This window comes from Cotesia glomerata, unplaced genomic scaffold, assembly GCF_020080835.1.
Source record: "Cotesia glomerata isolate CgM1 unplaced genomic scaffold, MPM_Cglom_v2.3 scaffold_17, whole genome shotgun sequence".
NCBI lineage: Eukaryota > Metazoa > Arthropoda > Insecta > Hymenoptera > Braconidae > Cotesia > Cotesia glomerata.
Window position 1 is genome coordinate 207,737 of NW_025402108.1, and position 13,413 is coordinate 221,149.

The 13,413-nt window shown below is 32.1% G+C and overlaps 1 protein-coding gene across 1 annotated transcript; it reads left to right on the forward strand.

Annotated features, from left to right (window-relative positions):
* Positions 1 to 269: 269 nt before the first annotated feature.
* On the forward strand, positions 270 to 788 carry LOC123273935 (tigger transposable element-derived protein 5-like). Its single transcript, XM_044741420.1, has one exon. The coding sequence runs from the start codon at positions 270 to 272 to the stop codon at positions 786 to 788; it is 519 nt and encodes a 172-aa protein (XP_044597355.1).
* Positions 789 to 13,413: the final 12,625 nt, after the last annotated feature.

Genomic DNA, 13,413 nt, shown 5'->3' on the forward strand with positions numbered 1-13,413 from the left:
TATCGAGAATTGTATTAATAAATTTTATTTAACTAAGCGATTTCTAAAAAATTAAGTATTCTAAAACGATAATAATAATCATAAACAATACGTAAAGGAATATACATGTGATTTAACATAATATAACCTTAAAATTCAAATGGAAAAGTCTTTTAAAATATAATACTACGTAAGTTTTCTTTTTATACTCATTTGTTTTAATATTATTTAAGACTATATTATTGGTGGTATTATTATTGACACATTTATTTTATTTTAATAGATAAATAATGGAAGACTCAATAACTAATTCAAAGAGACGAAAGTACTCTAAAAGTGTCTCTGTAGATACTACACATACTAGTTCATCTAGTTCTAATTTAGAACAGCCTTGGTCTAAAAAATTTATAAAACAAGCTGAAAAGGGTAGTTTTAATAGTAAAAAAAATTACTCATATAAAGAAAAATTAAGCATCTTGAAAAAATTAGATTTGGTTCCGGAAAATACAGTTATCGATGAATATAAAATAAGTGATCGTACTTTGCGCAGATGGAAAAAAGAAAGAGTTAAAATTGAAGAGATGTGTAACAAAGAAAATACTCAAGAACGCAAAAAAATTAAATTATCAAATGAAGCCTTAGATGAAGCAGTTTACTTGTGGTTTTGTCAGTGTCGATCAAACGGCGTACCTGTTTCTGGTCCGATGATTAAACAAAAAGCATTGGATTTGAATAAACAATTAGGTGGCGATGAATCATTCAAAGCGAGTGAAGGTTGGCTTGATAAACCCGTGAAAAAAATATTCTGATCAGGCTTGATATGAGCTGATAAGGCCATATAAAAATTTTTGATATGTTCATATCTGGCCTGATATGATCTGATATGTCCATATTTAATTTTTGATATGTCCTGATATGGCCTGATATGAAAATTGGCCATATCAGGCCTGATCAAGCCTTATCAATTTGATATGTCTATATCAGACTTGATATAGCTTGATATGCTCATATCTAATTTTACATTATTTTTTAATAGGTCCTGATATGCTCTGATATAACCTTATAAAGTTATATATACTTTGATAAACTTGAAAAAAAAATTCCTTATCAGGGTTGATATAACTTGATATGGATTCATATGGTCTGATATACTCATACCCTTATCAGCACATAAGTAGTCTTATGTACTCATATAAAGGCATACCCGAATAAAAAAAACTATTTATCATTATATATGATTCATATCTAATTATATAGAAGCATATGTAATTCATTTATGATTATATAGATGTATATATAATTCATATAAAATTATATATGAATCATATAGAATTCTATATAATTTTTTTTACTCCAGTGAGTATTTTGTGATTACCATAAAACATTCTCTTTTTCTATCTAAGAGTCTGTTACTCCAATGATTCACAATCTTTTAATATATAGTATTTTTCGGATGAAATAATAGGAATTAAAAAAAAAATTTAATTTCACAAAAATTATTAGTTTTGTCAAGTTCAAAAATTGTTAGCCAAGCCCTCCAGCAATATATAGTTCCATATACTAAACAAATAATTCCATTAAAATTTAAGCTTTCAATTCTCATTTTATCTCGATTATTTTTTTAATTTCAAAGAAATTATAAATTTTAAAGCAACGAAGTACCTGAACAATATATCGTAGAATCATTTTTGCGATTTCATGTATACATAGATAATTTTATAAATCTACATATAGATACCATTATTATATATAAATATTGACAGTTAATAATTAATAAATTAGATAAAAAATTTTTTTTACTACGAATCGATCATGTATACGATTCGCATTACTTGTAGTTATAATAAACTTTGTTCTCCAAGTAAGTCTCTTAGGTAAACGGGTAGTGAATTAGTCTTTCAAGCGGTAGGTCCCCGGTTCGATTCCCACTCACGCCGATTTTTTTTTCCTTTGGAAATAATTATATATAATTATACCTAATTATACATAATTATATAGGGCCATTTTTCATTTATAATTATGTAACATAATGATATATAATTTTTTTTACCGGGGCGGGTACATAGTCTGATATACTTATATCAAGGCATATATAGTCTGATATGGCCAATTTCCATATCAGGCCTGATATGGACGAAGAATATATGGTGAGGCTTTCGCCTACCTCCGAAGAGGCCGTTTCCTGGGCTCAAAAGAGCTATACACGCACGTATATCTATCCTACCCTCACATAGGAAATACACAGCCAAGTTTGCCGGCAAGGAAAAACCCTGCCCTCAAGCATTTACGCTATCATAGGACAGATGTGAATTGAGTTGATTTTAATGTCAATCTGTCCTCGTACTTAGTTAACTGTATCAACCCATTCAACGACTGCGTTAGCCCGATCGGTAATATAATAACAACTCGACCATTTACCAGCGTGGCCCATGCGGGAGGTGCAGCCGTAAGACCTGTTTGAGCCATAACACCTACCCCCCCTTACAAGAGTCTCGTTCGTTCGTTCTTCTGTCTATCCTAGTCCCCGAATCTTTGAGCTTACCTGCGTTGCCAAATTATTTTGACAACGTTACAAGGCCTTGCTCAGAAGCCTGATATGGACGGTTTATATTAGGCCTGATATAGTCTGATCAGAAAATTTTTTCACGGGAATGGAAATCTAGAATGAAAATTAGATCTATGAGAATCGCTGGGGAAAAATTATCTGATGATGTAGATGCAGCAGAAAACTATAGGAAAACTTTCGCTCAAGACATCAAGATAAGACAGTTGACCAAAGCACAAATTTTTAATTTTGATGAAACACCTTTGGTTTTCAAATCTCTACCGTTAAAAACGTTTGTATCTCACAAAGAAGATCATGCTTCAGGATATAAAATTAGTAAGGAACGTTATACAGTTGGAGCTTGCTGTAATGCTGATGGCTCGTTAAAATTACCATTAGTTGTAATTGGTAAATCTGCTAAGCCACGTGCATTGAAAAATGTATCTGCTAGTAGTTTAGGTGTGTATTATAAATCTCAAAAAAATGCTTGGATGGACTCAGAGCTCTTTGAAGAATGGTTTAAAACTGAATTTGTTCCTCGCGTACGTGCGTTCTTACTTGAACGAAATCTTCCATTAAAAGCTCTCCTGATTGTAGACAACTGTAAAGCACATACATTTTTAAAAGTTGGAGACATTGAAATTACATTTTTACCGGCTAACGTGACGTCTTTGATTCAACCCTTAGATCAAGGAATATTAGAAACTCTAGAAAGACATTACAAAGCTCAATTATTATTATCAATAATAAAAGCTCAAGAAAATAAAATAAGTCTTCCTGCACATTTGAAAACTTTAACGGTTAGAGATGTAATATCGTGGATAAGCACTGCATGGAATGACGTTAGTGAAACAACTATTTATAAATGTTGGAAAAAACTGTTGATAACAGAGTACAAAGATGCTGCAACTCAAACTGAGGAAGAATTTGTCAGTTTAACTAGTTTGGATTTTATCAACGTGGGAGCTGAGACGGTAGAATCTGCTTTTTACGGGTTACATCGAACAAGTCAAGAGATGTATTTAAATTTACAAAAAATTGATGGTTTTGAAAATATTTCTCTGGAAGCAACCCAGAACTGGATTACAACAGATGATGACGGTAAGGGCTGGAAAAAATGCTGGTTCATTAATTAAAAAATTCTAACAGAATGATTAAAAACAAACGTAAGATTATGATCTAAGCAATAAGAATAATAAATACACTGTAACAGGGAAAATCGAACTTCTCGGGGTCATTATCGACCACTTAATTAACGCACGGTAGGTCAGGGCTTTCCCTTACCTTTCGATTTTTGACAAGTAGTTTCGACTTGTCACCGAGCGTGCTAATCTAAAGTCCCCACTACAGTCCCCGTAAAATAAAGCGGGGCATAACAATAGGAAAGTTCGAGAGCCGGAGTTGGAGGGTTATAAAAGAGCCGACAGGAGGGACATCGAGGCTTTTTCCCTTCTGGAAGCCAGTGGCCTTTTGCCCTTGTGAATCAGTGACCTTGTTGAGATCAGTTTAAGTCAATAGAGTGCAAATTTGGAGGTCGAGAATAAAGAGCAACTGCAGAGGAAGTTATCGGGGCATTTTTGGAATTGGACAACCCTGCCGCACCCTGGTTCAAGACGACAAGACGCCAAGCAGCTAAGCCCGCCAAGTTGGATCGGAGTATCAGTCGTCGTTGAATAAAACAATAATTGAGTCTCCAGGTATTTTCGATTATTGTAGACCAGATTTGATTATTGATTTAATTAAGAGGCTGAAATAATTAAATTTAATTTCTCAAGCGGTCATTTTTATATTAACGAATTTGTACTTTAGTTTTTATTGTCAAGGTCAAGTAGTTAGTTTTGTCGCTGAACTTTTATATTTAATGGATAAATTGTTAATTTATTGGTAAAGAATTTATTAGTAATTTATTATAGGCCTGTTGGCTATAATAAATTAATTTTAGTTAGGAATTTTCGAGACAGAATTTAATTAAGAAATATCGCTTAGAATTTATTTAAGGAGGATTAAGAATTAAAATCGAAGGTCGGAATTTTGTGTTAAGTAATTGTTAGGCGTAATTTTGGTAATTTTGGAAAATGCGAAGTTTTGAGATTCAGTTTTATTGGTAATTAAGATGTATGAATAAAGTAGAGAACTTTATAGAATGAAGTTAGCGTCGGTGGACGATTTTATATGGAAGTTAGGTAATTATGGTATTATATGGTATTCCGTCAGGTAGGCGAGGTTGTTTATGTGAAATTAGTTCAGATAATTGAATAATTAAGAAGTTTTTATTGGGTAAAATATGTTGTTTGTTATTCCGTCAGTTGGACGAGGGTTTAAGAAATTAAGAATCTAGATGCGTAATGGTCTATGATTAAATTAAGAAATTAAGAATCTAGATGCGTAATGGTCTATGATTGAATTAGGAAATTAAAGATAGATGCGTAATGGTCTATGATTGAATTAGAAATTGGAGATAGATGCGTAATGATCTATGTTGAGTTAAGAAATTGAAGATAGATGCGTAATGGTCTATGTTGAGTTAAGAAATTGAAGATAGATGCGTAATGGTCTAAAAGTGAATTAGGAAATTAAGAAGATAGATGCGTAATGGTCTATGTTGAGTTAAGAAATTAAGAAGATAGATGCGTAATGATCTATGTTTAAAAGAATTTAATGATATTTAGTTGTAAGTTTTGGCAAGTGCCTGCGTAGGTGAGAGGTTCTCAAATTTAGTGATTGATAGGTTAATTTTAAGGGCAATATTTTAAGAAATTTTGTTAGAATTAAATTGTTTATATTAAATAAATAATTGAATTGTTAATTGTTAATAATTGTTTCTCAGCATTACTTTTACAGCCTTTCTCAACTTCTCACGACCCGATCTTTCCTTCTCATGCTCCCCGGTTTCTGGGACACCGAGTATAAAATCCCAGTGGCGCCCTTTTCAAAGAGGAAAGCGGTAACCAATTGGACAGGGCTAACCATCCCCGTTACAACACGTATGTCGTAAATTTGATACTTATTTTCTTAAAAAATATACAATATTTATCTTCATTGATTAAATTAATATTGAGTTGAAATAATGCGTTTATATGATTCTACATGACTTCTTTTGTAAACTAAAATAAAGTTAGGCTCATTATTTTTATTCTTCAATATGTATAGAAATTAATTTATTTATTAGATAAATTGATCGCTATAAATTGCTACTTTTCATCACACTAACTACATTCTTAATTTTGATTGTTTTAATCATTTAAAATTTAGTTCCAGATACTGAAGATATTTCCAACCCTGATATTTTACATCAAATAGAAAATATTCATGATGAAAATTTTTTTAATGATCTGCGTGAGCACCCTATCCCTCTTTCATCACAAGATAACTGTTCATCACTTTTCTCTGAATCAATCAATGTTCTATATCCTGCAGAACTCTAATTTCGTACTTTTTATGTCTTTTTTAAATCATTAACTTATTTTTTTCACAGTTTTAGTTTATAAAATGGAATTTTGTATTTTTACTAACAGACTGTACTTATTCTTTATGTGTAAGCATAGAAATAAAATTTAATTTGCACTTAATTATCCAAGAAATCTTTTATATTTATACTAATTTATATTATATATGTGTTAATTATTTAAAATATGTATTGATTATTTATAAGGTCTTAAATTTTTCTACTTTTAATTAGTAGTTTGTATGGGGACATTTTGAGAGAGCGTGGTGAGAAAATTTTGGCGGACATTTTCAGAGAGAGCGAAAAAATTCATTTTTGCTTATTGGTGGGGGAAAGATCTAAAAGTGAAAATAGGGGAACGGACACTTTGAGAGTGGTCATTTTGAGAGAGTTGACTGTAATTTATTTCCGTAAATATAAAATTTTCTAACAATAAATGCCTAAAATTGCTTATTTTGATTTCCCTGATTAAAAATACTCATTGAAAAGTATTGAAAAAGATGAGAATTTAATACTTTTTAATAAATCCTATTCCACAAGTTTTTCATCTGATTAATAACTATTAATTAATTAAATTAATACTTTTCAATTATATTGAATCTAAAAATAATATAAGAATTTCGGAACCCCTAAAGAATTGAAAAAGATTCAAATGAATTGATATTTTTAATCCTTTTGAATCCTCTTCAATAACAAAAAAATTCCGCATTTTTGGGTTACGAGTAGGATTGAAAAAGATTCAAATGAATTAACAGTTTTCAATCTTTCTGAATCCTTCTTAATACCAAAATAGTTCCACATTTCGGGTTATGAATTGGATTAAAAAAGATTGAAATAAATTGACATTTTCAATATTTTTGAATAATCCTCAATAACAAAATAATGTCGAATTTAGGGTTACGTGTAGGATTAAAAAAGATTCTAATGAATTGACAGTTTTCAATCTTTTTGAATCCTTCTCAATACCAAAATAGTTCCGCATTTCTGATCATGCATTGAATTAAAAAAATTAAAATAAATTGAAAGTTTTCAATCTTTTTGAATCCTTCTCAATACCAAAATAGTTCCACATTTCGGGTTATGAGTTAGATTAAAAAAGATTTGAGGAAGTTCGAGCGAATCTAATGTAAAAAATAATTTCCAACTTTGAGCTTTGAAATTAAGTATACGTATAAATAAAGACGTCATTTATCTAATCCCAAAATTTGAAAGATTCACTGTTTAGTTACTTAGATATTAAATTTTAAAATCCACATATTTTATCTCCTTATACACGGGTTCTTATGGCGGACAAAATTTTGTCGAGACTTTAATTATTTTTTTCAATATTAACCTCCGAACTTTAACGGATAAAACTAAACACAAGAACTAAACTAAAAAAAACTATACACAAGAAACTTGGATTATTGCAAAATATAAAAACAATTTAATAATAATACATTACCGATATAATTTTCAAAATATTTAAAGTCAAATTTTATGTTTGTAACTCGTTTACAGTCAGCTATTTATTCGAATGAAGATTTGACAACATCGCGTCAACAGCTGAGAAAAAACAAAAGGATAGAAGTATAGTTACACAGAGAAAAATATTTAACTCACAATCTGATCCACGTCTCTGTTATCGGTATAATCAAGCGCGCTATTGCCAAATCTGTTTATTTATTCCGGCAAGTAATAAATACCAAAGTCATTTTATTACTTTACTTTATTAAATAAGTAAAAATCATCAATTATTAAACTGTTTAAATTATTTTAAATTAAAATAAAGAATTTTGACGAATATTGGGAAAACTAAAATTAAAAAAAAATTAGGAAAACGGTTGACCCTGAAGGCCATCCCTGCAACTTCCCGCTAATTCCATACTTAGGCGCTTAAAATTGCACCAATGACGTTTTTGAGCTCTTCGAGCTCAAAAATACAATTTATGGGTTATTTTGAGCTCTCCGAGCTCAAAGAGATTGCTTTCTTATGCTTAAAAGCTCTTCGAGCTCAAAAGTCTGATAGAGATTTGATGACACTATTTTTTGAATATTTGAACCGCAATAACTTTTGAATGAATAAACCGACTTTTACGCGGTTAGAAGCATTCGACGCAGTTTTTTAAGCCTCACAAAGAATCTTAAATTTTGAATTGATCGCGCTAAGAATTTTGGAGTTATTCCGAAAAAACACTTTTTTCGTTTTCTTTCGTTCACGATATCTCTCGAACGAATCAACCGATTTTGTCTGGATAGGCGGCAATCAACGTGGTTTTCCAGGGTTAAAAGCTGATCAGTTTTTGGAGTTGATCCATCAAGCCGTTTAAAAGTTATTCCAAAAAAACCTCATTTGAAAAAAATTTTGTTTTCAGTTTTTTTAAGATTTCTGAAAATCTATTGATCTAAATCGATCCAAATAGTTTTCAAAATCTAAGTTTAGTCAAGCCCTTTCGAATGGCACCAACCGCGATGAAATCGGTCAAGCCGTTCAAAAGTTATAAGCGGTTCACATACTTTCACACACACACACACACACACACACACACACACACACACACACACACACACACACACACACACACACACACACACACACACACACACACATACACACACACACACACACACACACACACACACACATACATACAGACACCGTGACAACCTCGCGGGGATAGTCAGGGAAGCTTCCTGTGACCTTCAAACGTCGAGATCTGATGAAAACTCGATTTTTGCAAAACGGGGTGAAAACAATAACTTCCCGATTTTTGAAAATCTTCGATTTTCTTAGCGGGAAGTTAAAAATTTTAACATTATTTTGATTCATTAGTTACGCTCGAACTTCCTTAAATGAATTGACATTTTCAATATTTTTGAATCATCCTCAATAACAAAATAATGTCGAATTTCGGGTTACGTATAGGATTAAAAAAAGTAGAGGAGCAAGGGGCTTCCGAGATACTGATAAAGTAGAAATCTGCATACCGACAGGGTGGTTCGTGTCCATGCTAAATTATCAACCATATTTTCAAACCTTTTTCATCATTTGACCATATTTTCAACCCTTTTTATCGACTATTTTGAATTTTAATTTCCGCCATTTTCCCGCCCTCTTTTTTTCCACCATTTGGTGGCCACTATTTTGAATTTCCACCATTTTCCCACCCTTTTTTTGATCCACCACGTGGTAGCCGCCGTTTCCCGCGACTACGTCACCCCTTTTGGCCTGCCGCCTAGTAGCTGCCATTTCCCGCAACTACGTCATCCCTTTTCGCCCGAATTCGGCAGCCGCTATTTTGACTATGTCTACAACCCTTTCATCATCATTGTTCCATGACCACGTTAGTCACGATGTTGTCAGTTATTTCGTCACTTTTTTTTTGTAAACAAGTCCTAACTTGTTAGTGACGTCATTTTCTGACGAAATTTTTTTCTGATGCAACCCTTTATGCGCAATTTACCCCCACTTTTTTATCTTAATGGTGGCGGTGGGGATTGATGATATAAAATCGGCTCGCGACCGTGAAATGATCATTCAGTTTGGATTCGTTAGCCTGTGCACTTCAAGCTTACCAGTTAAAAAATTCCGTGATTTCAATATTAAAAGAATCATATTTAACCTGAAAATGGAATTGGTTGAGCTCAACAAAATCAATCTTACACCAGGATATCTGCCGATGAAGAAGATCTACGAGTTGGAAAAGGGTGAAATTTACAAGATTAGTCAGTTGAAAACGGTCTTCACCAAGTTTGGCTTGCAATATGTCGCCACAATTGAAGTCGAGTTTCAAATTTTTCTTCCCGCAAAGACTGTGAAATTTTTGAACGCCAATGCTGACATCTTTGCAAAATTAGTGGAATCTACCAACAATAATCTACTTTACCTACACTATCATCAGAAAAAAGATAATTCATTTGAATTTGTTATTGAGAAATCTGAGAAAACTTTAATAAAAATAAGAATAATGAATTCAGTAATCGTGTATATTATTATTCATCTCAAACTATTTTTTTTTTTTTATTATTATCTTATCCATGTAACAAAATATTACTGAAACATTAATTATTGTTTAAAAAATATTACGTTAATAAAAAAAAATTAGGAAAACGGTTGACCCTGAAGGCCATCCCTGTAACTTCCCGCTAATTCCTTACTTAAAATTGAGCCAATGACGTTTTTGAGCTCTTCGAGCTCAAAAATATAATTTATGAGTTATTTTGAGCTCTCTGAGCTTAAAAAATTGCATTCCTATCCTTTTGACCTTTTCGAGCTCAAAAGTCTGATAGAGATTTGATAAGACACTATTTTTTGAATTTTTAAACCGCAATAACTTTTGAATGAATAAACCGATTTTTACGAGGTTAGAAGCATTCGACGCAGTTTTTTAAGCCTCACAAAGAATCTCAAATTTTGAATTGATCGCGCTAGGAATTTCGGAGTTATTCCGAAAAAACACTTTTTTCGGTTTTCTTTCGTTCACGATATCTCTCGAACGAATCAACCGATTTTGACCGGACTAATGGCGATCGACGTGGTTTTTTTAGGTTAAGAGCTGATTAGTTTTTGGAATTGAACCTTTAAGCCGTTTAAAAGTTATTCCAAAAAAACCACATTTGAAAAAAATTTTTTTTTCAGTTTTTTTGAGATTTCTCAAAATGTATTGATCTGAATCGGTCCAAATAGTTTTCAAAATCTAAGTTTGGTCAAGCCCTTTCGAATGGCACCAACCGCGATGAAATCGGTCAAGCCGTTCAAAAGTTATAAGCGGTTCACATACTTTCACACACACACACACACACACACACACACACACATACAGACACCGTGACAACCTCGCGGGGATAGTCAGGGAAGCTTCCTGTGACCTTCAAACGTCGAGATCTGATGAAAACTCGATTTTTGCAAAACGGGGTGAAAACAATAACTTCCCGATTTTTGAAAATTTTCGATTTTCTTAGCGGGAAGTTAAAAATTCTGTCGAAGTTAGAGCTCTTATAAGTAAACACAAAAAAAAATTTCCCAATTGTAATAAAAATCTAACTTTCACCGAATTCGTTTTTCACCATTCCCAACAATATTTTCGTTATAAATAAGAAAGAATAATTTTTGAGTTTATAATAAACGTAAAAAATAATTTATACTTACAACTCAATAGCCGTTGTTTGCGGGAACTCGTGACACGTGTTGAGTATTTTAGAGGTTATGTAAGTCACTTAATTAACTGATCATGCGATTTACACTCAAAATTGATAATTTTATTAGTTATTAATAATTAATTATATTCAATAATATTAGTTATTAATAAATAAATAATAAAGTTACTCGAGAATATATTTGATATGAGAGTTACACTGAGATAGTAAAAATGTTTAACTACTACGCTTGAAGCATAAACACTAATAGTAGCCGAAAACTGTAGAGGTAACATCCCTACTCTGTGCTGTTTACAGGGTGAGAAGTGACACCGGTAGACACATGGAGGGGATAACTTACCAAGTGATAATAATTGATGTTATCGATCGGGATAGAAAATGATAAAATTATGAAAATGACTATTAAAAAGCAAGGGTTGGTGATGAAAAAGTGCAAATTTAGAGTTGTATGTATTTTTTTGATGCCACATAATAAAAAAATTAAAAAAAAAAAAATTTTATCAAAAAAATAAAAAAAAAAATTTCATGAGAATCGGTCAAGCCGTTTCGGAGGAGTATGGGAACGAACATTGTGACACGAGAATTTTATATATTAGAATATATATATATATATATATATATATATATATATATATATATATATATATATATATATATATATATATATCTATATACATATAAGCGAAATCTATATACATATAAGCGAAATACCACTGACTCATCACCAGATCTCCGAAACTATTGGACCGATTCATTTGAAATTTGGCATAGGTACTCCTTTTTCACCGTAGACGAGAGATAAGAAGGGATTTTGCGCAATTCCTAGCCAAAATCAATTTTTCGTCAACCATCACGTATGCTACCCCCTCCCCTCCCTCTCATTCTTCCCCTCCCCTCCCGTGCCTTCTTCCTCCTTCCCTATCTCGCTCTCTTTTTTTTTTGGGGGAAAAATATCATTTTGATTCTCCAATCTAAGAAACCATCAGTGGCAACTATCAATTATAGAACTCAACCCCACTCTATCCTCCCCCACAACCGTTGCCATGGTAATCGTTGTCATGGTTACCGTTGCCATGGTTACCGTTACCATGGTTACCGTTACCATAGTTACCGTTACTATGGTTACCGTTACTATGGTTACCATTACCATGTTAACCGTTGCTATAATAACTGTCAAAATAAATAAATTGTAATAACAAATTCAGTTGTCAATTAAATTCAGAGGAATCATTATAATAAAAATAGAAAGTTATTATATACTAATATTCTATAAATCATCTACAGTATTATTCTATATAATGTTAGGCAAATATATTTTGATTTCAAATTTTCTACCAGGTCGATTCAGTCTAAACTATTGGTTAGTTAATCATTTTTCTTCTGAAAGTTATAGGTCAAAATTAACCCATAATTGTGAGATTCTAAAATGGTTTAAAAAAGTAATATTATAAAAAAAAAAAAATAGAAAAACGGTTGGCCCTAAAGGCCATCCCTGCACCTTCCCGTTAATTTTATATTTAAGCCCTCAAAATTGTACTTACTCCGAGCTCAAAAATCTGGTAAAAGTTTAATATAACATTATTTCTTAAATTCTAAAACCAAAATACTTTTGAATAAATTAACCGATTTTTACGCGGTTGGTAGCATTCGACGCAGATTTTTAGGCCTCATAAAGAATCTTTGAGTTTTAATCGATCGAAGTAGGAATTTCGATGTAATTCCGAAAAAACATTTTTTTCTGTTTTTTTTTTCGACAACGATAACTCACAAACGAATGAATCGATTGTGACCGGGCTAGCGGCGATCGACGTGGTTTCTTGATGTTGAGAGCTGATTAGTTTTTGGAATTGATCAGTAGTCGTTTAAAAGTAATTCTATAAAAACCACATTTAAAAAATTTTTTTTGTAGTATTTTTGAGATTTCTCAAAATATACCGGTTTGAATAGGTCTAAATTGTATTTAAAATCTAAGTTTGGTCGAGCCCTTTCGGATGGCACCAACCGCGATCAAATCGGTCGAGCCGTTCAAAAGTTATAAGAGGTTTACATACGGCCACACACACACACACACAGATACATAAAGATATACGGACATCACCGCGGAAACATTCGGGGAGACTTCCTAGGACCTCAAAACGTCAACATCCGTTAAAAACTCGATTTTCGAAAAACGGAGTAAAATTAATAACTTCCCGATTTTTCAGCGGGATGTTAAAAATGTTGTGTGAAGTACGCGATTAACTTTGAATTGAAGACTTGAACATAAAACGATAATAAAACTATTAGAGATCGGAAAGAGTATATCAAA